Source organism: Leopardus geoffroyi, chromosome E1 (genome assembly GCF_018350155.1).
Source record: "Leopardus geoffroyi isolate Oge1 chromosome E1, O.geoffroyi_Oge1_pat1.0, whole genome shotgun sequence".
In the NCBI taxonomy this organism is placed as follows: Eukaryota; Metazoa; Chordata; class Mammalia; order Carnivora; family Felidae; genus Leopardus; species Leopardus geoffroyi.
This window is the reverse complement of record NC_059330.1, coordinates 49,868,862-49,895,054: the sequence shown is the minus strand read 5'-3', so window position 1 is coordinate 49,895,054 and position 26,193 is coordinate 49,868,862. Positions and strand designations below refer to the sequence as shown.

Here is a 26,193-nt window from a genome sequence, read left to right as displayed (position 1 = left end):
CAGAACTCGATGCGGAGCTCGAACTCAGGAACTGTGAAATCAAGAGTGGGACATTTACCCAACTGTGTCACCCCGGGCTCCCCAGAGCCACACTCTTAACTGCGACATCGTAGCAATTCCTCACACAAGTTCTAGTCTTTCCTGGCACAGAGTTTTGGGGACAGGAAAGAGAGACCAGGCAAGAGCCACGGAGTATAAGAGAAAGACAGAGCTCAGTTTATTAAATTCCATCACCAGAGGAGACGGACCTCAGTGGTCTTGGATCGCCACTAAACTCAGGGACGTTTTATGTTCCTTTCCACCAATATATGTGTGTGGCTGACAAGTGACCAAATAAAAGCATCCTGGTTTCTGGAGAAACTGGTGTGTTTATCCATGTGTGGGATATTTCAACTCCTGGACACGCCCGGGAGTCCAAGGGTTTCCCCGGAGAAAAATGAAGTCATCAGAGTTGAGTCTGTTGGTAAGACTACTATAGAAGTAGAATATATAGACTTAGAATTCCAAAGACTTAGAGGCAGGGAATAATCAGATTGAAGACAATTTTCTTAACTAAAATGTCAAAAACAAGGCAGGGGAAAGGGGCAGAGAGCAAAGAAAAAGTATAATAAATAGAAAAAAGAACATGGCAAACATTAATCCAAATAGAACTTCGTCAGTATACAGATACATGGATTACACTAGAAAAGTTCTGATCGAAATAAAGATGTTCTTACCATATAAATGTCAGGTGGAAGAAACTTTAACGGATGTTATGTAAGGACAAGGAAGGTTATCACATAATAAATTAGAAAACTATAAGAAACCAGAGACAGCAAACGTCAGCAACGTAGCCTCAAAATATTAGGTTGAGCCATATGAAACTGTCAATATTTGATGGATGTACGAAAGCGTGATTTCATATGAAGTAATAGTAAAGTAAAGTAAAAGTGATATCATAATAGACTTAGGAAAAATTGAATTTCCTAAAGTATGATTTTAACATTCGTCTGTTACAACATGATTGATCACGTGATCAAAAGATTGATAATGATGTTGGATATTTGAATAGCATGAGTAAGACACTTTATAAAATCCACATGTTTAGAACTTTATCTCAACTCCTAGATAATCTGCATTCCTTTCAAATTTACAGGGAATACTTCCAAAACCTGAGCACATGCCAGGCCATAAAGGGCATCTCAAATAATATCAAAGCATTGATAAAGCATATGGACTCTATTGTCTGACCACAAGACAAGAAGGTAAGAAGTCATTTCTGCCCTACCTACAACCCCCAGCCCCCACCCCACCAAAACAAAAAACAACAGTTAGGACTACCTTGTATGTTTGGAAACTTAGTGATTCTCAATTCTTCATGGGTCGAAGAGGAAATCCTGACAGAAGTTAGAAATAATGCCAAGCTGATTTGTCATGGTCTGATTTTTCCCATTTTGTTCAGTTGCTGTGATTTCACGTCTGTCAATGCCAGGAATACTGATACGGTAGGCGTTGGGAACCAAAAAGCCTGGGTGTCGGTGGCAAGAACTATAAAGTCTTAAACAGTTTCTTTATTGCACCCATTTGTCCACAGATCTTGTGTCTAGATTTCATTTGGTATTTCCTCCATTTTATTCCCTGGGATTCCTCTAAGAAGCCCCCTTTCCTTCATGGTTGAAAAGCCCACAGATGCATCATCCTGTGTTGAATACTTCTCAAGTGACCCCAAAGCTGTCATCACCCGAGGCTTTTCTGCCAACTGTGGGGATTGCTGAGAAGACACCCTTGGGAGTATTTACACAGACAACCAAATGACATCTCAAAATATCAGCTGCTTTCACCTCTCACAAACAAGCTTCCCAATCCATAATATCACGTCCAGATCAACCCTGGTCCGCCATCTTGCTGAAATAAATAGGCGTCTCCCCTGCTCATGGATGTGGGCAGATCTGTGCCTCTTTAGAGTTCCAAGCCCATGGAGGTACATGAATAGGCAATTGTTTAGAACAGCGCCTGCTTCCAGATCAGGGAGATACCCATAAGAACAGGGGGATGTATTTTGCTTCACCACGCACTCCCCAACCCAAGTAAAACGCCTCCTTAAAATGGCACGTGCATTAGAACACAAAAGGGAGAAAACATGCAGAGGTAAGCAGACCTAAAATCCCTTCTGTAGGATGGAAGCTTGTTTAAACAGGCTTGGGGACTCCACCCACAACCTTCTAACATGAACATCATAATGTCACCATTCCAAAGGAGGCCAGAGCCCCAGAATCAGGGTCTAGGATGCCAGAGAAAGGATGGAGAGGGATGCCCATGAGTCCTGGGATTTTGTACAAGGGCAAAGGCTGAGGAGCAGGAAATAAAGTGTGAAATTCTATCAACACTGTTGAATCTGGACACCATCCTAAGAATGTCCCACTTCACCAGTTGGAAGGTCTCCCAAGTAAGCAAAAGCTTGACACCATATGACAATGTCAGGTAACCAGCTCACCTCTCTCTTCCTTTACGTCACCGGGGACAAGTTCTGGCTGTCAACAGCACTGGCTTTCTTATACGCGGGGTTCGGTCAATCTGTTAGCCGATATTTTAACAACATGGATAAAGAAGCCATAAAAAAAAAAAAAAGTGAATGTCTTCACCATAAGGTAGAGGGGATATGGATATTTCTCTGTATTATTTTCCTTGCATGTTATTATATTGAGATGACTTAATAAGAAAAAGTCAACCATCCCTCACGTGACTCAGCACCTCTGACACCAAGGTCCCATGTAAAGGGTCAGTCTTCTGAGGAAGTCAAGGACGGGGCATCAAAATGTACACGACACATTCGGAGGCGTGAAAAAATGAAGCTCATTGTGGGTCATCCCCACTCTCTTACTCTGGAGCTCCCGTTCCTCCTCGATGGCAGAGAGAAAACAAGTTTGTCAGTCGAGAGTAACTTATTCTACTCCTGTTTGAAACCTTTCACTTTGAGGTAAACTCAGCCTCATTTGGGGAAATACTCTGCCACTTCAAAGGCAGTTTCTTCCTTCTCTCCAGGGGCCACTGGCCGCTCCTCCTCCCTCCAACATGGTATCTGGGTGCAGAGGGAAGCCGACACACCCTTTCGGTCGGGTCCTTGGTGTTCTCAGCTACCAGCTGGTCTTGTCCCTGGACGTCCTGGGCTGGTGTTCCTGTACGTGTAGCAGATCTCACTGTCCTCTGTGGGTGTCCAGCTGGCATCTGCTGCTGACACCCCGGGTCCCTGGGGGTCCCTCAGATCCCCAGCTCCGGGTGCTTTGTCGCCTCTCTCTTCCTTGCTCTGACCACAGGCTGGTGGCAGGACACAGCTACTCTTACTCCTTGGCGTCCTCTCAGCAGGGCAAACAGAAACTCTGGGTCTCCGGGACCCCTCCACGCTGGCTGTATTACCACCTGCGGACCATGGTAGGCACAGCAGGAAAGCACAGGGCGGGGGGTGAGCCGAGATGTGCTGAGTGCCCCTCAAACCATCTGTGGTTTTCTGTGAGGGTTCCTAACACCTCATCACCCCAATTTTGCTTACGCCTGGTGGGTTGGGGAAAGGGGAAGCTTGAGGGGAAGAGGCAGCCGCTTCTCAGTGACCAAGCTGTGGACCACACCCAGGTTCTACCGTCTCGGAACTGCCCTCCTGTCTCTTGTAGCAACATTTTCTACTTCCTCTTCCTGTCTGGTGGAAATCGCCCATAAATCTTTTCCTCTGTCATTCCGCACTTTGGCTTTCTTTTGATCTAGCCTCACTCTTTCCATGTTAAAGGAGACCCCGAGAAATGCAGAAAACTCTTTTCTTTCTTCACAAAGCTTGATTTCTCCATTGCCGTGGATGCAAAGTGCCATCTTGAAATTAGGACCCTAGAAATGACTCCGTTTTCTTCGCTTTCTGCTGTAAGGATTCTAATTTTCTCCGAGACAGCAGAAGCTACGTCAACCAGTGACTTACCTCGTAGAATAAATCAAAGTGGTGTCGCAAAGGTATGGGAGAGGTATAGGGGAACAGTGTAGTCATTACCTAGACCCAAGGCCCGATGACCTGAGGGAAGGCCTATGACATCCTGAAGGAGAAAGTGTGGAGAGAGAACCAGTTACTTTCCGGTAGGGTCCTAGCAGGTCAAGCGAAACCCTTAGGGAAGGAGCCAGCCAGAGGAATACATACCAGCATCTTTATCTTCCTTCTTTGGATCCCCAACTGGAGCATCCCATTGGCCAAACCTACCTAGACCCCAGAGGCAAGAGAGTCCATTGATATAACCCAGTCAGTCAGCTCCAGGATGGGGACGAGTAGAGGGTGGAGATAACAGGATATCTACCCACAAAGCTTATCCCTGAAAGGAGAGTGGGGAGCAAATAAAGTACAAGAGTATATGCAAAAGGAAATCTCCGTGGTATTTTTCAAAAATACTATGTCCCTGTGACATAAGTCTGTCTTACCCACGGTTTAACTTCCGTCGGTGTCCGTCGAAGCGTGTATTTCCATTAGAAGCCCACAAATTCTCAAAGCGTTCTGATGACAACAATCGCTGGCCCTGAGTGCTTTCTGTATGCCAGGCACTGTGGAAAGACTTCTTGTTGATGGGATGTACTACTCAAAAGAACCTTCTGGTGGGCACCTGGGTGGCTCAGTCTGCTGAGCATCCCACTCTTGATTTCGGCTCAGGTCATGAGCTCACATTTCATGAGCTCGAGCCCTGCATCGTGCTCTGCACTGACAGTGGGGAGCCTGCTTGGGATTCTCTCGCTCTCTCAATAAATAAATAAACTTAAAAAAAAAAAAAAAAAAAGGACCTTCTGGGGTAAGCATTATTACCGTCTCCATTTTACAGGTGGGAAAAATTGAGGCTAGAAGAGTGAAAGAATTTGTCCAAGGTTATACAAGCTAATCAAGAGTCCGTATAAGATCTAAGACCAGTCTGTCTAAGAGGGGCCGAAAGCTGAGAAGGCACGATTGGGAACTGAAAAAGGCACCCCCTATCATAGCATCAGCTGCTTCTAAGTCACAGCTGACAGTCACCGTCTGGAATGGTGGGGATCCCACGTCACCAGCTCTGATGTCTCAAGAGCTGCTTGTGATGCACGTTGCATGGGAAAATTTCTCATTTTTGTTTTTGTTTTCTAATGTTTATCTATTTTTGAGAGAGAGAGAGAGAGAGAGAGTTTGAGCGGGAGAGGGGCAGAGAGAGGAAGAGACAGAATCAAAGCAGGCTCCAGGGTCTAAGCTGTCAGCACGGAGCCTGATAGGGGGCTCACGAACCACGAGATCATGACCTGAGCTGAAGTCGGACGCTTCACCCGACTGAAGCCCCTGTCTCCCTTTTTTAAGTTGAATTGTTCCGTTCAAATTTGTTAGCCAGTTTCACCGATGGATGAGTTCAACACACTACCAGGCTTCCAGTTTTCAGACTTTGTTGGACGGCGACAGAGAAACCCCACCCAGCACCCCCGCACCCTCCGCTCCGCCACCCACAGCGTTTGTTTTCCATCACACCGACGATCATTTTGTGGGAAGCTTAGCAATAACGATATGATGGGCTGCTTGGGGTTACCAGCATGAAGCACATACCACGATAAGAACTTCACCTCAGTTCACCTAAGTCATGCCGCCTAAACTCCACAACCCTGCAACTTGCGTATATCACTACCCATTTTACGGGTGAAAACATTGGGTTGGGACCCATTAGGTCACAAGCCTGAAGTCGCAAAAGAGAAAGCAACAGAACTAAGGGACCACTCAGGCCTCTCAAAGTCCAGAACTTAGGCTTCTTCTCTCCGAAGTGAAAGACTTTCCCCTTGCACAGCTCTGAGACTGTAGAAATGCAAACCAGAAACCCAGAGGGACGATCGATCCTTGCAAGTCGGGTGCCAGTGAGAACTTCCAGATGATGCATTTTTGCACTGCAGGCTGCTCCCCCATGATCCAAATATTGGGCTTCCTAAAAGCACCATCCAGAAAAGAAAAGGAGATGAGCAAACCGAAAAGGAGATAAGCCAAGTAAAGAGTGGGACTGCGTGTACTCGGAAATAGGCAGGCTGGTGGAAAAACAAACAGAATCTGCTGAAAATTAATAGGAACACAGAGACGCAGCTGAAGAAATGTTAACAGATGCCTTGGTTCATGTTTTCTCATCCGTGATTTTCAGAGAAAATCATTTGTAGGGTTGCCGTATTAAAAAATGGGTTCCGGGTCGCCTCAGTCGGTTAAGCATCCAGCTCTTGATTTCAGCTCAGGTCACGATCTCCCGGGGTTCGTGAGTTCAAGCCTCGCATCAGGCTCTGCAAGGACCGTGCAGAGCCTGCTTGGGATTCTCTCTCTCCCTCTCTCTCTGCCCCTCCCCCTGCTCGCACTCACTCTCTATCAAAATAAATAAATAAACCTTTTTTAAAAAGGAGTTCCACTCACTGAAACTCAAAGGACACTATTAAAATACGTCGATTGTATCATCCCCTAGGCATGCCTTTCAAGCTCCGAGTACTTCTTTCTGTCTACGTCATGATTCTCATCCTCCTTTCCGGATGTTTCCGCCACCCTTCTCAGCTGTTCTCCCCTCACCCACTCCTCACCTAGCAGTTTTAGTCCAGCACAGAAATGAAGTCTGATCCAACGAGAAGTTGCGGGGGAGAAGATTCCCGGTTGCGTATTTCCATGCAGTCTGCCGCTCGCTGGATTTATTGTCAACTCTGGAGCCATCTCTCATCTCCCCAGCTTGAGTTGTCTCGAGCTCCACTGCCCATTCTTCCAAATGTCTCATTACTTCTAAAGTCATAACGATAAATGATAAACCTTACCCTTTCTTTTGTTGTTGTTATTTATTTTTGAGAGAGAGAGAGAGAGAGAGAGAGAGAGCACAAGCAGGGGAGGGGCAGAGAGAGGGAGAGAGCGAGAAACCCAAGCAGGTTCAGTGTTGTCAGCGCAGAGCCTGACCCGGGGCTCAAACCCACACACGATGAGATCATGACGTGAGCTGAAACCAGGAGTCGGACGCTCAACCAACTGAGCCCCCCAGGCTCAGGCGCCCCAAGCTTTGTCGTTTCGAGAGATTTACTGCCAAGAGGCTTCTTCATTTCTACCCAGAGCTGAGAGACAGGTCTCCCGGTTCGTACATTCACAATGGATTTCCAGTCCCCACCTTTCCACAAAGCAGCCATTTCCCCCCTGAGACCGCCCCTTCCCTGTAAGTAACACTGGCACCCCCCTGTCGCTCGGGTCAGATCACCAGCGGGTCTCTGAGTCTTCCTGTCCCTTGTCCCCTCCAGCCAGGGGGGCTTGTCAAGCCCACCCCCCAAACCTCTCCATCCCACCCTCCTCTCCCCACCTCCCACGACACACCTCTCACCTCAGCTGATGCAGCCATCTCCCTTCCAGCCTCACCCCTCCCCTTCCCCTCTCTCCCCACTCTTCTGCACAGATTAGCCAGCCTAATCCTCACGAAATGCAAATCCACGCATGGCATTGTCTCCTGGCTTTCTGGTTGCTTCTGGAATAAAATCTGAAACCCTGAACATTTCCCACGGGGCTTTGCCTGACCGACTCTGGCCTCTCTCCAGCTGCATTTCATGCCACTTTCCCTCTCTCTGTCCTCTCCAGCCATGCTGGCTGGCTTTCTCTTCCTCAAATAGGCCAAGTCCTGGACTGTTTCAAAGCCTTTATAGTCACCATTTCCTCTGCCTGGGTGCCCATCGCCTAATTTCTCTTTGAACAGCTTGTTCTTCCCTTCAGGTCTCAGCTCCTAATTCTTTTGCCCAAAGAGCCTTTTTCGGACCACCCAGTCCAAAGGGTTGTCCTTGACAGTTACTGGCTCCCTTGTTTATTTCCCTTCTGGCACCTTTCACGGCCCACAATTACTTCACTTATATATTTACTTACTATCTTGTTTCCGCTCAACTTCTAAGGTAGAGTTTGGGACATCGTTGGCGGGGGGGGGGGGGGGGGGGACCCAAAAAACAAACAAACAACAACAAAAAAAAACCCTTGAGTGTTGAATGAATGGAGCCCACGGGCACTCTCCCACAGTTTCGATAAAGCACAGAGTCAAAGTGAAGAAAGAGATACCACCGTCTCTGTGTGAGAGCAAACATCCAGTTACACTTATAAAAACATGCTCTTAAGCATAAGTTAAGATCCCAAAAGATATTTGCTAACCGACTATGCAGAGCTGTGGAATGAGATGCAAAGATAATAAACACATTTGATATGAAACAGATGGAGATCTGGTCACTGGTTCCTTGACGTGGGGCCCTTTAAAAAGTATTCTCTTCTCTTCGACATTTCGTGAGCATGTTTTTTAAGTGCCAGAAAGTGCTGTTATGGAGGACATCCCCAGCTCCCCCCACAGTCACCAAGGACAAGACAAGGCTTAATTGTGTCCTGTGGACCTGCTCTCGTTTGCATATCTACCTGGTAAGGGCACAGCTACAACTTTATAAACAAGCATCTCAGAGTGAGTGAAGCACGTGAGGGTCCTTGAATAGGGCACTGGAGACACGTCTAATAACATATTTATTGAGTGTAGATTTCCTTAATGTGCCAGAATATGCCTGAGGGTTGTCAGTACACATGTTACAACTTGCTAGAAAAGCTGGAGGTATCTCTAGTGATCAGACACAGAGCAGATGTTCTTTTCAGCTTAAGAATTTGGTTTTCCTGCAAAACTGCCCAGCTATTTGCAACTAGGCAGCAGACGAACAGCTTAGATCTTTGGAGAGCAGCAAGGGAACCGTCCTCAGCGATTGGAAGCCTCAGGAACTACAATGCCAGGAACCAAGTTGAGACTCACGAAGGAAAAATGACGCACCTTTTCAAAATGTGGATGGCACGGAAAAATGTTTAGGTTTCTGTCCAGTATCAGCGAGGCTAGCTCAATGACAGGCGCTAACATGAGGCTCCAAGGGTAGACGCTGTTATTTCTATTTCTGTAACCCTTGTCTTCTAATTATCACCTCCGGCAGGCTGGCTTTCAGATTAAATTATTTTGGCTTTCGGGGAAAAAAATGAAACCCGCCCGAGATGCTGCCACATAGCGCTAACCACAGCACGCCAAAGCAAAAATCGTGCTCTGCTTTCCGAGCCCTTCCTGGAGGGGCACATTCCTGACGAGGCTCAGCTGGGACCCTCATGGGTACAGAAGCACCGCCCTTGACTTTCTGCTCCTAACTCTGACCCTGGTCGTCACTGCGGATCTGAGCTTGATTATCCACGCCCCTCCCGCCCTGACGTTCCCTTCCACACGACTCATATTTTGGGTCTACTGTCTTTTGTCCTTCTCTACCCTTACCCAATGCTTTGTCACCTACCCACCCTCCATCCATCCAGGCACCCATCCAACAGACACTGAGGATCTGCCTCTTGCTAGATCTGCACTACGTGCTGGGGAGCCGTCCGTGTGCAAGGGAGAGTCTATGACCTCATAGAACATGAAATTGAACAGCGGAAGTAGGTATGAAAACAGACCATTTATTGCGCAACTGGTCATCATTAACATGGAGATACTTCAAAGATGCCAGGGACCCGAGGGAGGGCCGGTCTACATCTAAGGGTGAGAACTGGGGGGGTGTCACGGACAGCCCCATAGAGGAAGTCATGAGTAGGCGTTCCCTGGGAGGAGGGGAGCACGAGGAAAGGAAGGAGGGGAAGTGTTACATTCCAGACAGAGGAGGAGAGACAAGCCCATCGCAGAGGCCCGAGAGCCAGAAGCATCTCCAGGGCACTGGGATGGCTCACCTGGTGAAAGTGCACTGGTTGGGAGGTTGGGGGTGGTGGGGGGGGGGGAGGGGGCAGGGGGTGAAACAGAAAATAGAGAAGGGAACAGGGTCAGATCAGGAAGGACCTTGTGGGTCTTGTCCAGTGGGGGGCACTTGGATGCTTGAAAATCAACAACTGTTTCCGATTTCCCCAAATGCAAAAAATTGATATCATGGGAAGTGGGGGTGGGGGGAAGAAACAGAAAACGCAGTTTGATGTGCAGCATATTCATTGTACCCCTTAAAGAGGAAATTGCTATGGTGACGGATGGTAGCTACAATTGTGGTATAAAGAAGTCGAATCACTATGTTGTACTTCTGACACCAAGGTCACAGTGTGTGTCAGCTATACTCAAATTTTTAAAATTATCACAAAAAAGAATATCGGGGCGCCTGGTGGCTCAGTCGGTTGAGTGTCTGATTTCGGCTCAGGTCACGATCTCCCGGTTCGTAAGTTCGAGCCCCGCGTCGGGCTCTGCGCTGACAGCTGGGAGCCTGGAGCCTGCTTCGGATTCTGCGTCTCCCTCTCCCTCTGCCCTTTCCCCTGCTCGCACTCTGTCTCTCTGTCTCAAAAATAAATAAGCATTTTTTTAAAATTAAAAAAAAAAAGAATATTGCTTGATATTAAAAAAATACCAGATGTTCTGGATGTTTCCCAACCTCCCATGTCTCATCCTTGTAAGAACCGTTTTCTTTGTAATACGTGTGTGTGTGTGTGTGTGTGTGTGTGTGTATAATTCTTCAACAGCATCCCTGGAAGCATAACACCTGTTCTCTGATCGTTCCACTGCTTGGGGGGTATTCCCACCCTACCCTCATTACTGCTCTAAAGCAAATACGCAACGATAAGCCGACAGAGTCAATTTCTTTTCTTCCCAGATTAAATGAGTTTTCATCACGTCGGAAGTTCGGGTTCAGCCACTGCCTCTGACAACCACACGCTCGGCCACCCATCTGGGGGCCGCGTCACCCAGAACCTCACACTTGATGGTGGGTTTTTCTTTTTTTTTTTTTACGCTTAGAGTCCCCCACGAGAGGAAGGAGGAGGACCTGCCTGCACACCAGCCCTTGCCTGATGGGCAGACGCGGCCGAGGGGGGAAGGTGTCCAGATCGCTAAGGACACAGCCGATGACGAGGCTACCAGGGAAGACCCGCCTCTCGGCAAAACAGAACCGGGAAAAGACGCCAAGGGTAAGGCCGGCCCGGGGCTACCGACCCGGTCCCCGTGTATTTTGCAGACACCCTTCGGGTTTATACGATGGGGTCCTGGAGCCGGGGCCTCTCACGCAAGGGTAGGGCTGCTGGGGTAGGAAACAGAGAGTCTGCAGAGCTGCTGTCACGAATAGGACCGAACTTCTGGCTCGAAGGCTCTAATTGGCACACTTAGGTGTTGTCTGGGGCCGAAGGGGTTGCAGCGATTGGAATGAAAGGCCTATCAGCTGGGTGGCCACATCCCGTGTTGTGGGTCCCAGGGTCAACCTCATCTTCTCTGCGACAGGATCCGCTATGCTGCTTGGGAGGAAACACAGAGCACAGCGTCCCCGGGGGACGGCCAAGGATGGCCTTTGCTCTCTGGTCAAGGGACCGCAACCCTTTTCCCATTCGACCATCGCCTTTACTTCTGCCGAGTTGGGCTGCTTCTAAGCCCAGCAAAGCACAGTCCTGAGCCCCGGACGCTGGCCACTGCGGTCGTATGAGGAACGAATCACCTAGTGTCAGTGGTAGGCGTCTTCAGAGCAGGAGGCAGTGGCCACGGTGCTGATCCACGCACGGAACAGCAGCTACGCCAGTAGGAAGCATGCCTCCTTTGTTTTCTCCTTTGGCAAATTCTTTGTCTTCCTCCTCTCTCTGTCCCTTCTCCCCTGCCTCACCTACCTATTACCCAAGGAGTGATTTGTCCTTGCCTGTGGCTCTCCAGCTCTAATTTACCAACCTTGAGTCAAATAGACAGAGCAGCCCGCACTGCCTGCGCCCAGGGAGCTGGGGGAGGCACAGGGGTGGGTCATCTTTCCTTCCACGACGCTCTGTCGAGCTAAAGAAGTCAAACCTCTTGCAAATGCATCTACACGGCATTTCTGCTAAGCGTGCCTCACTGACAGGGGACGGAAAAGCAAGGGGGTGTTTTTAAGGTGAAAAGGTATCTTTAAGCCTCATCATCATCTAAGTGGAAGATGCGACCTTTTCTGATCATTAACACGGAGCTATCACTCACTCCACGAGCTCAACAGAGTGACAAATTACAGTTGCCAGAAGGGGATACATAAATTCTCCTAATTACCTCCAGAGACCTATCCACGCGGAATCAGAAAAGGTTGTAGTTATGCAGACATGGCTCTTTTTTTTTTTTTTTTGCAAAGGTTGGTCTCACTCCCCAGGACTGAAACTAGCAATTAAAGAGAATTGTAGGGTAAGGAAAGAGAAGAGATATAGCAAAAGTAGGAGAGAGAGAGGAGACCCTTTATTTTGGGATAAAGGCCTCAGCCTGGAAGCCAAACAAATTGAAAATCTTCATTGCAGGCCCAGCTGAGAATAAACTGTCAAGTTCAAAGGCGTGTGGGAGAAGCCCCTGGCCTCCTCCCATCTCTGAGCTCAGATGCTTGCTGAGGGCATGCACAGAAGCCCAGGGCTTTTCCAGACACCTCCACATTCCCGAACACTCCCCACCTTCCCAATTTCTGTTCCTTTCCGGGTCTGTTGAGGGCTCAGAGCCCCCTTTGCTTTTGGACTTTAGTGTCTCACACAGCAGCCATTTATCCCAAGCCAGCTAAGTGACAAGAACTTTAGGGAGTGTACAGGAGACAAAAATGGATTCGTTCTTTCGCTCCCCGAATCTTTGTTGAGCTCCCGCTCTGAGGCGGGCTCTGTTCCAGTGCTGAAAATACCGCGGTGAATAAAACCGATAGAGATAATCAAAGACACTAATGCAGCGAGTGCATTAAGGGGCCTCGTTCTGCGCTCCCGCTCGTCTCCAAGCCTCACAGAGCAGCGTTGGCAGAGGGCGAATCGAGCCGCACTCCCACCCACTTACGGTCCAGTCTGGGCCAAATCGGTTCCCTCGGGAGAATGCCAGTGCTTTTTGGCTCCCTAAGAAAGGAGCGCTTCTGGAAGCTTCGGAAACATTTATCCTGGGAGCCTGAGGTTCGGAATCCACAGGCTGCACCCACGTGAGCCCTTCTGTTTCTGATTTTCTTCCCACTTGAAAGTAATCGGGCTGGGGGTTTGTACCCACTTCTGACCCCAAAAGGCTCAGGAAATTACAAAGCAAGTTTTCCAACAGATGCTTTCACCAGCGTCAGACAGTCCTGCACAGCCGCCAATTTGCTCTCACTACATCGCGCAAGCCTGACGCCTTAAGAAGTAAAAGGGGCCTGAACCGAATGGCCCCGCTTGCTTGAGGAGTGCCCAGCTGGGACTGAGAGGCCACCTTCCGCTGCTTCAGGCAGTAGTCCTAAAGCCACAGGAGGCCTGCCAGGCGAGGGATCCTGGCAGGAAACACCCATAGGTGTGGGCTATAAAGATCAACAGTGGAGTGTGTGTGTGTGTGTGTGTGTGCACGCACGCATGGGTGAGGCAGAGGGGGAGGGACAGAGGGAGAGAGGGAGGGAGGGAGATTCATAAATGTTTAAGAAACGGGCGAAATGGGCTCCCTTGGAAATGTGTGGTTTGCACAGCAATTTTTGGAATCTCAGGGCAGAGAGTAGCTGGGGTGACTGAATCCCAAGAATCTGCAGCCACTCCCCAGTCGGAATGCCATGTGTTGTATGAAATCCGAACCACAGCCCTAGCCCACGACCCGCCTCCGCTCAGGGGAGGTGGGGCAGATCTGGGGAGATTTGGTGCTCACAGCACCCAAGAAGCACCAAGGTGGAGAGGCCTTCCAGGTTGTAGTCTGACTGCTAAGAGCCTGACACATAATAGACACTAAGGAACACCTTCTTAATTCATCAGTGACGTCACTGAGCAGAGGAGCAAACGCGTGAATGCGGGGACCCCGGCCCAGCAGCCCCGCAAGGAACAGTTCGCTCCGAAATGCCAGCAGCGACGTGACCGTCGTTGGCAGCTGTGACTGTCAGCGTTGTAAGCAAATCCAAATCCAGAACTGCCTTCTGGAAGCTTCCGTCGCTCGTCCCAAGTCCAACCGTTGGAGCCGGGGTGGGGTGGAGGGGAGATGGGTTTGATCACTCTTGGGCCGGGCAGTCTTTTAGAGAGGTGAAGATTACTGCCGTGTTCTGCCATTGGGTTCTTTTTTTTTTTAATTTTTTTTTAATGTTTATTTATTTTTGAGACAGAGAGAGACAGAGCATGAATGGGGGAGGGGCAGAGAGAGAGAGGGAGACACAGAATCGGAAGCAGGCTCCAGGCTCTGAGCCATCAGCCCAGAGCCCAACACGGGGCTCAAACTCACGGACCGTGAGATCGTGACCTGAGCTGAAGTCGGACGCTTCACCGACTGAGCCACCCAGGCGCCCCTGCCATTGGGTTCTTCAGTCAAAGTACTCCCACCTCCTTCGGCCACGCCCCAAACGACAGAGTTTTAGGGTGTTAATTCTTGCACCATCGTCGTCATCATTCTGTGAATGAGCTGCAGTCTGGGTGCTCCTGAGCCAAATTCAGTGATGTGGCTGTGATCGGACCAGGAAGGGAAAAGTGGGTCTGTCCCCTTCCTGTTCTAGACCCTGTCGCTGTTGATGCAGGCGACAGCCTCACTGGCATATTCAGTGGCTTTGGCCCATCTATCTCACCCCAAACCTGAAAGTACTTTTTAGACCCCAAACAGTTGCTCCGTGAAGGGTTACTCAAAGACAAAGAGCAACTTCTTCTTGGGTCCTCTGTGCCTTAGACCAAATTAAACACATCAGGTCCCATGAGTGATTCGTTATTGTGGTTGAATTCTATTTCAACCACCCTATTCCCCATCCCACACCATTATCCATTGTGCATTCTTCCCATGACTCAGTAATGAAGGAAGGAGGCATCCCGGAGTTCCCCCTCCCTCACCGATTACAACTCCAGAAAAGGATTCTTAAATTGTAATAAAAGTGTTGAATTATTCCTTGCATGTGTTGACACTGGACAGCTGGCCAAGTGTTTTTCAAATGCTTGGGGAGTTTGCTTTATTTTTTAGATTTTTATGTCAAACAGAATTGCACTTGCCCTGAAGGGGTAAAAAGAAAAAATTCCACCAACAGAGAGAGGAGTGTGTTTCCCCCATATGACAAGATGTCCAGAGGAAGGCAGTGCGGGACCGTAGGGAACTCCATGATGACATCAGAGACCCAAGCCTTTTATAATCTACGTCTCCTTATCCTCATGTTCACAACATGGCTGCTCGCCTCTGTGCATCACATTCACAAGCCAGGCGGAAAGAGGACATGTTAGTGAAGAGAAGAGAGAAAGATACATTCTGGCTGACTGGACCAACACAGTAACTTTCCAAGACACCCCTTCTCCACTAACAGACTTTTACACACACACACACACACACACACACGCACACACACACTGGAAAAGCTGGATTCAAATGTGCATTACTACTAGAAGTAAAGACTAGCTTTTCTTTAAAGAAGGGAAACTCTAATAATCATGATGGTCTAAACTCAGAAAAGTAGGTCTGCACCCTCTCAACGGGAGCAAAACAGATGGGCATCACCATGTGACCACGGCCACGTCTTTTGTTTTTTTCTTGAGGTCTCTTTGATGTTCGGTAAACTGGCTTTTGTGCTCCCGGTCCTGATTAACAGAGTTTTCATCATCCCTTCTCCTGCGCGTGACTTACAAATGTGTCTACTTGTGGGGATGGCTTGGACTGCGAGTCTGAAAAGACACCCTTTCCGTGCCTGTGGCCCTGATCCCTACCATGTGCAAAAACCCTATGTGGCATAGGCAAATCCCTGTCACTTCTGACTGCACTTTGTTTCACAAAGCAGCAGGCCTCGGTGTCTGCCTAGCTTTTGTCCCATTTATAGTTCACAGAAAATCAGTGAGCTCCTGCAGATGAACCTTATTTCGCAAGCTGATGGCAATGTCGCGGGTAAACAGCCAGGGGTCAGAAATGGCGGGGTTCCCCTGGAGGCTCCACCGTTCCTAACGTGTGACCTTGGCCAAGTCCTATGACTCCTCTGCACTATTATTCCTTCACTGGTGTATAAGTTTTCTGGTGCCGTGTAACAAATTACCACAAATTTAGCGGCTTAAAACAATGCCCGGCTTAGCTGGGTCCTCTGCGTGGGGTCTTATCGGAGGCCCGTCGCCTGAGCCCATTTGCTTGCAGCCTTAGAAATCAGGGTGGCTGGCTTCTGTACGGTCAGCATGACTTGAGTCTCAAGTCCCCTGAACTTCTTTTAAAGGGCTCACCTGATTAGGCCAGGCCCACCCAAGAGAAATTCCTTTTTCATTCATATCTACTCCACTGATTGGGGACCTAATTCCATCTGCAAAGATCCCTCCATCTTGGCCACAATGGGACGTAATGATGCACCGTATCTCTTCATATTCACAGGTCCTGCACACACTCTAGGGGAGGGGACTCTACAGGGCATAGATAATAGGCGGCAGAATCTCGGGCCATCTTAGAAGTCTGCCTACCACACCCTATAAAATGAAGACACGAATATGACCTATCTTATATGGTTGCTTTGAAGATGTAATGAGATGGCGAATATAACAGGAAGCATCCTATAAGCCGCAGCTGCTATAATTACTCTAGCATTTCTGAGTATCTATTACACGCAGCATTTCTGAGTGTCTATTACACGGCAGGCCGCACGTTAGGAGCTGTGGATTCAGAAAACACTAACGTAGACCTTGGTCCAAAAAAAAAAAAAAAAAAAAACGAATCATGGCGTTTCTCTAATATTCCCCTCACCCCCCAACCCCGTTCAAAAGCTGGCAAACAGCAAAAAAGCTTTCAAATCCAACTAAATGACTTTTGGATACAGAGACTCAGGGGTTTTGCTCACTTATTGAAGCCACTGTCAAAGATAAAAAGTGCTGACTTCAATAGAATACCCTAATCCATAAGGATTATTATTTCTACCCTTAAGAACTCCCCCCCCCCCACTGGTTTGGTCCCTCCGTAGTTCTCAGCCTTGACTGCACACGACTGACTCCCCTAGATGGCTTTTTCTGGGGTCCCACCTGCCAAAACGCAGATGCATTTGGCCTGGGGTGCACCCTTGCTTTGGAATTTTTTAAAGCCCCCCAGGACACCCCAACACATCGCCAGGAATGTGAACTTCAGCGGGAGCCCAAGTCTGATAGCTTCCCAGGGTCTGAAAGCCAAACTCCCCTTAAAGAGAAACCGCCGAGGACAAGACAACCAGACATGTGAGCAGCGATAAAGCATTTTCCCATTTACTTGTAGCAAACATTGAAATTCAACACATGTCACACCTTTCCAAGGGGCTCTCCCAGGTCCCGGCTGCTGTTCCTTTTAGCGGACAGCCCACCCCTGGGTGGGGACTATCTGGGGTCGCGATGAGCACAGAATAAGTTGCCCACGTAGCCAAGAAAGGTGCTCAGCTTGTCTTCCTCATGCTCGTTCAGTGCTTATTGGCTCTGTCGCCTGCATATATGGAGCACCTACTGTATGCCCAGCTTCAGGCGGGGTGCTGGGACTTCAAAGACCAAAGTCTGCCTTCCGGAGCTCAGAGACTAATGCCAAGAGGCAAACACACCCTTCTTGTGCCAGATGAGAAGTGCTTTCTGGATCGAGGGCCCGGAGGTAGATTTTCTGTTGTAAATAATCTTTTTAAAAGCCTTCTTAGGGGCGCCTGGGTGGCGCAGTCGGTTAAGCGTCCGACTTCAGCCAGGTCACGATCTCGCGGTCCGTGAGTTCGAGCCCCGCGTCAGGCTCTGGGCTGATGGCTCAGAGCCTGGAGCCTGTTTCCGATTCTGTGTCTCCCTCTCTCTCTGCCCCTCCCCCATTCATGCTCTGTCTCAAAAATAAATTAAAAAAAATTTAAAAAAAAAATTAAAAAAAAAAAAAAAAAAAAAAAGCCTTCTCAGTCTTCTAAGACGATGCGTATCTCTCTCCAGGGTTTGATCCCTGCAGAGAGCAGCCTCTTTCTGACTTCCCTTCCACCCCCCTGGCAGCCATTCTTTCCCACCCCCACCCCCAAGTAATTATCATCAAGGAGAGGAACGTAAAAACTGCCAAAATGGCACAATTATTCCATAAGAAAAGAAGAGCGACCTGAAGCCCCAGCTTCCTCTTTTCCCATCACTTCTAACCCTCCAGGGTTTCTCTCCCGTACAAAGGGGCATGCTCCAGAACCCCGGGAACGCATCCCGAGCTGGGTCAGGGCTGGCTCCTTCTACCTGCTGAGCCGTCCCTGCTTCCAGCAGGACTGATTGCCAATGCGGCAGAAAGCAGACACTTAAGGACTGGGGAGGCGTTGGCAAAGCCCAGGGAAGCTGGATTCCTCGTTTGAGATAACACTGAGCCCGTGGCAGCCTGGGGTTGGAAAATCAGGACTGGCTGTGGTTTGCCTGGGTCTAGAGGGGAACGTTCCCTACCCCCCCCCCCCCCCCCGCCCCCTGAACCAGAATAACATATGCTCCTACAGAGACCTGAGAGGGAGGTCAGCTGGCATCCATGGCCTTCAAAACCCCTTCCCCCTTATAAACACTCATTGAAAGCTTACTATGTGCAAGACCCTGGGGCTGGGCTAGGCTAGCCGCCTCCCCCCCCCACCCCAGCCTCCTTCCACCATGAAAGGTGTTCAAATATCACAACCTTGCTGTGGTCTTAAGGATTAAGTATCATGGTGGACCCCAGAAAGAATCATTCGGAGTTATTTCTTTATACCTACTCTGGCATCCTGGGGAAATGGCTATGTCAAGCTTGCTTCCTTCTCTATTTTTAAATTCTGTTGGAAGAGTGAGACCATCCTGGGCTGCTGCTAAAAGCTTTCAGGAACCACACGAGCAGTTACCAGCCAGACCCAAGCCTCCCACCCTGGCTGTCCACAACCTCAGCTCCTAAAATCTAGAGAAAGGGAAATGACCCTAAGACCATGGCTGGCTCGGCAACCTAGAGATAGAGTCCGGCCGTTATTTATGCCTCTGGCGCATGCGTGGGGGGGGGAATAAACATCTCCGTCCAACATCAGGAAGTGAGGTTAGATGGAGGCCGAATTGCCTTCCCGGTGCCTCAAAGCTGCCAGTGCGAAAATTAGTGATTAAGGGTCAGGATGATGAGATCGCTTACTCTAGGACTTGGGAGCCCACGCATAAGGGCTAGAGTATGAACTGGATGACGTCGAAGACCCTGGGAACCCTAGATTTTGTCACTGAGTTAGGCCAGCCAGCCCAGGCTCGGTTTGCTGAAGGCTTGGTCACGGGCCAGATGTCTATCTTGCATCGGGATTTTGAAATCGCTGAGAAAACTCCAGAACACTCATTTCTATTTTGGAAATCAGTGCTTGCCTTAGGAAATTGTCTCCTTGCAAGAGGGGGTGTATTGAAGCATCCACTAATGGAGGGGTTGGCAAACGACAGCCCATTAGGCCAAATTTGTCCTGCCATCTGTCTCGTGTGACTGGCAAACTAAGGATGGTTTTGCCATTTTTAAATGGTTGCAAAAAAGAAATCAGAGGCATAATATTTTGTGATGCATGAAAATGATCTGAAAGGTAAGTTTGTTGCCCACCAATAAAGTTGTATTGAGCTACAGCCACACCTACTTATTAACTTGTTACCTATGGCTACTTTTTTTTTAAGTTTACTTCTTCATTTTGAGCGGCAGGGAGAGAGAGAGAGAGAGAGAGAGAGAGAATCCCAAGCAAGTTTCACACTGTCAGTGCAGAGCCCCATGCGGGACTCAAACTCACAAACTGTGAGATCATGACCTGAGCCGAAACCAAGAGTCAGACGCTTAACCGACAGAGCCACCCAGGCGCCCCTGGCTACTTTTGTGCAGCAACAGCCACGTTGTGTCGTTTCAACAGAGGTCACATGGACCTCAAAGCCTAACATAATTACTCTCTGGCCCTTCCAGAGAAAGTTTGCCGACTTCTACACTAGTATGTAAAAAACAATTCTGCACAAATACAAAAAAGTGAGAGGGTCACATAATTCAGTCTTTAATTAGCCTAATTAAATGACCATCTTGGGAGCCCAGGATGCTCTTCTCTACTCAGTTAAACCCCCACGGCAGTAATTAACTCGACTCATGTGGCAGCCGCAAAACAACTTGCCAGGGATGCACCAAGCACAGAGAATTGCCCACCATGCCGATCACATTCCAGAAAGCAAATCAGAGTATCGGACAGGTTCGATGAGTCTCCCACAACAAGAGCACTTTCATTCTTGGCTCCTGGGTTGAGGGTCTGCTTCCTTCTCTGCGGCGAGAACCTCCCTTGTTAATCTAAGGGTCGGGGTCAAACACAGAGACATTAACCCTGGTGGAGGCGGGGAAGGGGCCAGCACCGCGCACGGAACCTACAACACGGCATTTCTCTCCTCTCCTCCTTGGAACAGACTGGAAGCTGCCGATCCCGCTGGGACCCGTTTATCCACCGTTAATCTCGAGTCTGAGCACCACCAAAGCTGTGGGGCGAAGCTGGGACTTGACTCCTCTGATGGCAAAGAGCTTAAGAATCCCTGACGTGAGTCTTCCAAGGGCCCCCCCTTTTCCTTATCCTTTGCACCCTGGGAAGTGAGAGAATGCCCCACGCAGGGGTGGGTTGAGCCAACAAGGTCCTGACAAAGACAGGAGGAAGTGGTTTCTGTGCCCTGCCGTCTCCCTCCCACCCCCCCTCGCCTCTGCCACCATGCAAGACCAGTGCAGGGAGAGAAACACAGGTCATAACGTATCATGACCTCATCAGGGTTCCCCAAAGAGACAAAACAAGCAACCCTCCCAATCGGACAGTTTTCCAATGCTCCGAGGGGTCTTTTCCACCCCAGGGCACCTCTGTTCCTCCTCCCGGCCCCGAACTTCTACCACACCCCCACCGTGGAAGATGTGAGTCTTCAACACCTTACCTTGCGGCTAACGGGTTCGTTTTGCTCTGTGAGTGAGACGTGTTTGAGAGGTTTGGGGGTCACCTACCCCTGTTGTCTCAAAACCCGGGAGTGGCCTTCTCCCAAAGGTAACTGCTTGCTCACGTGACAAACTTCTGTCGCATGCTTACCGCAGGACACGTCGTCCTGTAGATGGACCATCCGTGCGGACGGATGAGACAGAGGCCCTGTTCTCACGGATCTTAGTGCCTAGCCGGGACATGGTCGAGGGGAGAGACACTCACAGGAAGTCAAGTGGGGGACACAGACCCTTGGGCTCCGTGTATGGAAAGCCCAGAGGAGGACTTTACCGCAGCTGAGGGGTTAGGACTTAGCTCTGGTGGAGGTGCACTGCACCGGCAGCCAAAATCGGGGCCCTGACAGATGGATGGGGGTGAGTGGGGGTGGGTGGGAAGGCAGGACAGGAAGGGGGGGACAGACACCCAGGCGGAAAAGGAGGCACACGCCCACTGTATTAGAGACGTGATGATGAGGCCGGTGATGCTGGCTCTCCCAAAGGAAAGCAACGTGACAAGTCAGGGACAGGGGAAGAGCCCGAAGAGGCCGGGCTGGAGGCCTCGCATCGCGCAGGGGAGATGCGCCCTGCCGTCCGGAGGTTCTGGCCCAGTCCCGAGGACTCGGGGTGGCCCGGCTCCTTCTAAGCTCCAGGGGTTTCAAGCCATCGTCCTTCAAGGTGGACCCCCTTGGAGCAGAGTCACCCCCCTGAAGCTTCGCAGTGACTTTATGCTCGAGAAGGTAACGGAAGGCCCTCAGGAAAGTCCTCTCACCCGGCGGGGCCTCAGTTTCCCCATCCGGGAAGCGGGATGTTTGATTTCCGGAATCCCTAGGGGCCGCTGCTGTCTGTCAGCTCCTCCGCCCGCCTCCAGAGCTGCTATCGCCGCGTTCTTCTGGCTCCTTACGGTCAGGGCTGGAAGAAATAAAACAACACGCATCTTTGTTTCCTGCTGTGTGGGAGGCAGGAAATGGCCGAAGCCCCTAATTGGGATGAGGTTCCTGCGGCCTGTCCAGCCGCCCACTCCTCGGCAACCCCCACCCTCGCAGGTGTTGTCGGCCAGAAAGGAGGGCACCCTCGGCCATCCGCGGCCGGAACCCATCTGCTGCCATGCGGCCGACCACGTCCCTGCCTCTGGGGGGTGTGAAAGAAATCGTGATGCAGATAGAGTCCCTCTGCCACTCCACTTCAGCTACCTGAGCCTCCTTGTGGCCCTTCCCACAATGGTAGCCACAGGCCTGCCACAGGGCCTTTGCACTTGCTATGCCCGCTGCCTAGACTGCTCTGTTCCTCCCTCACCTCACCTCAGCAAGGCCTTCACTGGCCACCCCATCTAAAACTTTGCTGAGCCTCCTCTGCAAACAGGGAGGGCAGGGCGTGCCTGGGGTGGGGGTGGGGGGGCTGTGATCAGAATCTAGGCTGAGGAGGTACCCGCTCCTCGGAGAAACAGACATGCAGGTGGAATGTGACGCTCGGTGGTCAGGCCGATGAGGGAGGGCAGGAGAGGGAATGGGGGGAGGGGGGGAGGGGGGGAACCCAGGACACCAAGTGAGAGTGGGCGCCACGGCGGTCAGAAGGCAGGGCTGGCACGGCCACAGCTGTGGGCACCCAGCAGGGCAGCCCCCGAGAGAGGGCTGGGTCCGGGCAGAGGGCACACGGAAGGGAACTCAGGCTTGGGAAACCCACCGTGCACCCATGGCGGTGTCTCTCCCAGCGGAATGCAGACAGGGCTCCTTTGCGCCTTGGTTTCTGACAGAAGCAAGATTAGAATCACGAGACAGGACCCTCCGGTCCACACCACACTCTGCCTCCTGCCTGCTGCCTCCAGGAAGGATGGCCTTCAACCCGTAGCAAGCTTGACTCTCCAGTTTCATAGCCACCAGGCCCCTTCGAGGCTGGAAAGGGACCTTGTAAAGTCATGGCCTTCCAGGTGGGTGGGGAGTCAAGGTCCTGCGGTGAGTGACAAGCTCCTGAGGAGAGCTCAGTGCCCCGACCTCACTCGAATGTGCCAGACTCCCAGCAACAAAGGGAAGGAGGGCCCTTTTATCTGCCTCCCGAGGCCACGGAAAATCAAGAAAGGTAAATGGAAGTCCAACTGATAAGCGAGAGGCATGGACAAGAGCTGCCTGTTTTAAAAAGTATTCTTTGTCTCGGCGCGAGCCCAGGGTGCTTGGTAACCACATGTTACCTCGGCCCCTCACTGCAGGTGCCGGTGGCCTGTGTGCCCCCGCAGGGCCCCTTCTGGCGCTCTGTGGACACGAAGGCAGAGAAGAGACTGGCCGGTCGGAAGGAGCGCCGCAGCCGCTTTGGGGACGTCAACGTGCACAAACGCTACCAGCGTGGGAAGATCTTCAGCCCCTTCCAGGCCCTCGCCACCACGGTGAGCCCCCTTCTCCTTGGAAAAGCTTTTCGTTTTTTGTTTTTGCTTTTTAAGTCTTTTAGGGAGAACGGCGACAACCCCCAATTCTTTGTCTTTTTTAAGAAATGCGTTAGTCAGCGGCGGCCGCAAAAATGCCGCGTAACAAACTGCTCTAACATTTGCCGGCTTTTACCATCGCCACCGTCTATGTTTCTTACCTGCTGGCCTGCAGAGAAAGTGGCTCGTCCCTCTTCTGTTGATCGCAAGTTCGCAGGGTAGGAGGGAGTAAAGAACTGAGAACAGTGATCCTATCTACCACAAGAGATGAACTGTAGCCTACCTAAAGGTCGGTAACCTGAGGTTTGGGGAAGTTCCGAAGGCAAGTGGTTGCAGGTGTGGTGTTCTGAAATAAGAGAGAGAGGGCTCTGGGAAAGGGAAGTTTCTGTGATAAAGGAAGAAGGTTCTGGCTCCCGTTCCCCTTCCTCACCTGTGACCCTCTGGACTCCAGTCAATTTGAGTGGGACCATCCCCAAATGCATTTCCTTAAAATCATTACTGTGCTGTCTTTGTGATACTTTCTAGACATAGCTTCTTATGATCCTAAAATATGAGTGTGCGTATGAATCACGTGGGAAGCCTGATTAAAATGCAGACTTCCAGGGGCACCCGGGTGGCTCAGTCGGTTAAGCGTCCGACTTCGACTCAGGTCATGACCTCACAGTTCGCAGGTTCGAGCCCCGCGTGGGGCTCTGTGCCGTTGGCTCGGAGCCTGGAGCCTGCAGCCTGCTTCGGATTCTGCGCCTCCCTCTCTCTGTGCCCCTTCTCCGCTCATGCTGTGTCTCTCTCTGTCTCTCAAAAATAAGTAAACATTAAAAAAAAAAATTTTAATAAAAAAAATGCAGACTTCCAGGCTTACAGTGATTTCCATTCAGAGGGTTTGGGTGGGGCCTTGGCATTTCCTTCCTTAACAAATTCTCTGTTCACCACCTTTCTGGGGCCCTCCTTCCCAACCTTGTTCACGTCAGCCCTGTGTCTGGAGGGAGCCAGTATGGCAAGGCCACCTGTAGCCCAGCACAGCTCAGGAGTGTGCCTTCCACCCCAGCTCTGGACCTTTCTTCTCCCCCGTAGCTCTCAACCTTTTCCGAGCTTCAGAATCACCCGGGTGATTAGCCATGCTAACGCCCAGGTTTTTGCCCCAAACCCATTAAACCAGAAGCTCGCTGGTGTGAATTGGGAACAGCAGCACCAATGTGTTGTGCCCACATCGTACACCAGGTGCGGTGCTAAACGATGGCGTTTTGGGTGATGGGGGGGTTCATGGGGTCTGGAGCCAATGGCCAAGAAAGAAGTCTTGAAGACATCTTTGGTGAAAAAAGGTGATTTTATTAAAGCACAGGGGTAGGAAGAGCTGCCCTGGGGTCCCAACGGGTAACTCGTTATATACCCTCAGGTTGGCAGGGGGTCAGGGATAGAGGAAGTCCCTAAGGGATTTTGGAAGAAACCTTTCCAGGACCTTGAGGGGCTAGCTGTTGCTAGGGAAACGCCACCGTTTAATACAACCTCAGTCATGAGACCCTTCAGATGTAGATCAGGGGGCCATAAGCCTGGAGTCTGGTTGCCAGCATGCATCTGGGGGCAGTTGAGATAAAGGAAATAGACTTACAGGGTCCTCAAGGTTGGGCTTACGTGAAGCTAAGGTTCTCTTTTGCCCCCAGCGAAGTGCCATTATCCAGGCAGCTGAGCTCCTAGAGGGAGGTCACTTTGCTGGTTTCAAGGACTTGTCAACGGGCTGTAGGGAGTAAGGGAATTTAAGTTTTTCTTGCCTTAGTTTCCCACATCACCATGGCAAGCACTTAAACGCCTTTCCTTTGTTCTTGGGTAGCTGAGAGTGTGTCCAAGGAATATCACACATATTCCACTTGCGGGGCGTGTGGGGGGCAGCCTGTATTTGACCCTCATGCTCCCTCATCACTAAAGACCTTACCTCCAATCCTTAACCTTCATGACCTCTACCATGTTAACATCACCCTCACGATACCCACGAAGCAAGAAAAGCTGAGATATGGTAAGCAACTTGCCCAAGGCTGTCAGCGGTCAGGGCAGAGCCGGGATACGAACCCGTGCACTGGAGCCAGGGCTCCCCACCCCCACACTCTATTTCATTGCCTTTATTCTCTGCCGCCTAGGAGATGCGAACACTGTCATTTCCCCAAGACCTGCCCACGAATCCTCACGTGCAGAGAATGGGCATTCCACGCCCCGCGGATGGGAATCGCCACGTTCTATCCCTGTCCTCCACGGAGCCGGGCGCCAGAAAGGATGACAACAACCCCGCGAAAGAGAAGGCAGCAAGTCACATTAAAATGCCTTTATTCCCCCCAATAGTTAAAGCAACAAAATCTAATGACACGAAATAATAAAAATTTTAAAACTGCGATCTGGCCCCTTGCTGCAAGGCTTTGCATTGAGACACTTAGAGCCCAGCGACTCAGGAACGCGGAGACGTTCTCAGGCCTGACTTAACATTTAGATAATTTGAGGAATGCCACCAACAGGCCTCTGTGGGAATATTTTAGAGAGGATGAAACCGTTAGGAGCCGCGATACTGAACTAGAAATGAATCCTTAGTAGGCACATGATTCTCCAGAAGTCTAAAGATGCAGAGAAGGGATGGTTAGAGTTCAGTGAATCAAGGACCCCTCCCTTTCTGTCCTCCTGGTCTACCATCACAGAGTGTTGGATGACAACCTTGGGGGTTCACTCCTCATGGTGAGAAAATGGTTGCCGCTGCACCAAACACCACATCCACACACGACCACGTCAAACCCTGGAAGGCTGACGTTTCTCCTCATGCGACAAATGCATGCAAATGTGTACACACACACACACACAACCTCTCCTGGGAGCCACTTAGCATATTTTTCAGCAATTCTCCTTGGCCAGGATGGTGTGGCTTACCCATGTCATAACCACAAGGGAAGCTGGTAAGGAAGTATCGGGTGTTTACTAGGACGCAAGTTCTACCGTCAGAAATGGAAGGTAAGAAGATGGCCGATGGGGAAGCAATCAATGTCGGCCACA

At 50.3% G+C, this 26,193-nt stretch overlaps 1 protein-coding gene across 2 annotated transcripts; it reads left to right on the top strand.

Moving 5' to 3' along the window:
• Nucleotides 1–1,403: 1,403 nt before the first annotated feature.
• On the top strand, nucleotides 1,404–25,547 carry LOC123603976. Of its 2 annotated transcripts, none has more exons than XM_045489544.1 (5): nucleotides 1,404–2,460; nucleotides 10,755–10,924; nucleotides 20,216–20,343; nucleotides 22,987–23,133; nucleotides 25,299–25,547. In XM_045489544.1, the coding sequence occupies exons 1-5, from the start codon at nucleotides 2,393–2,395 to the stop codon at nucleotides 25,527–25,529; spliced, it is 744 nt and encodes a 247-aa protein (XP_045345500.1). In that variant the 5' UTR covers nucleotides 1,404–2,392; the 3' UTR covers nucleotides 25,530–25,547. The 2 variants fall into 2 exon arrangements, with proteins under 2 accessions (XP_045345500.1, XP_045345499.1); XM_045489543.1 differs by having other exon boundaries at nucleotides 1,406–2,460; nucleotides 22,960–23,133.
• Nucleotides 25,548–26,193: the final 646 nt, after the last annotated feature.

Bases quoted from the DNA above. Each gene is read 5' to 3' on its own strand.
- LOC123603976 (XM_045489543.1), top strand. From the start codon at position 2,393: ATGTCCCACTTCACCAGTTGGAAGGTCTCCCAAGTAAGCAAAAGCTTG. The intron at 10,925-20,215 runs GTAAGGCCGGCC...TCCTTGGAACAG, and splicing joins ACCGGGAAAAGACGCCAAGG to ACTGGAAGCTGCCGATCCCG. The intron at 20,344-22,959 runs GTGAGTCTTCCA...CCCTCACTGCAG, and splicing joins AGAGCTTAAGAATCCCTGAC to GTGCCGGTGGCCTGTGTGCC.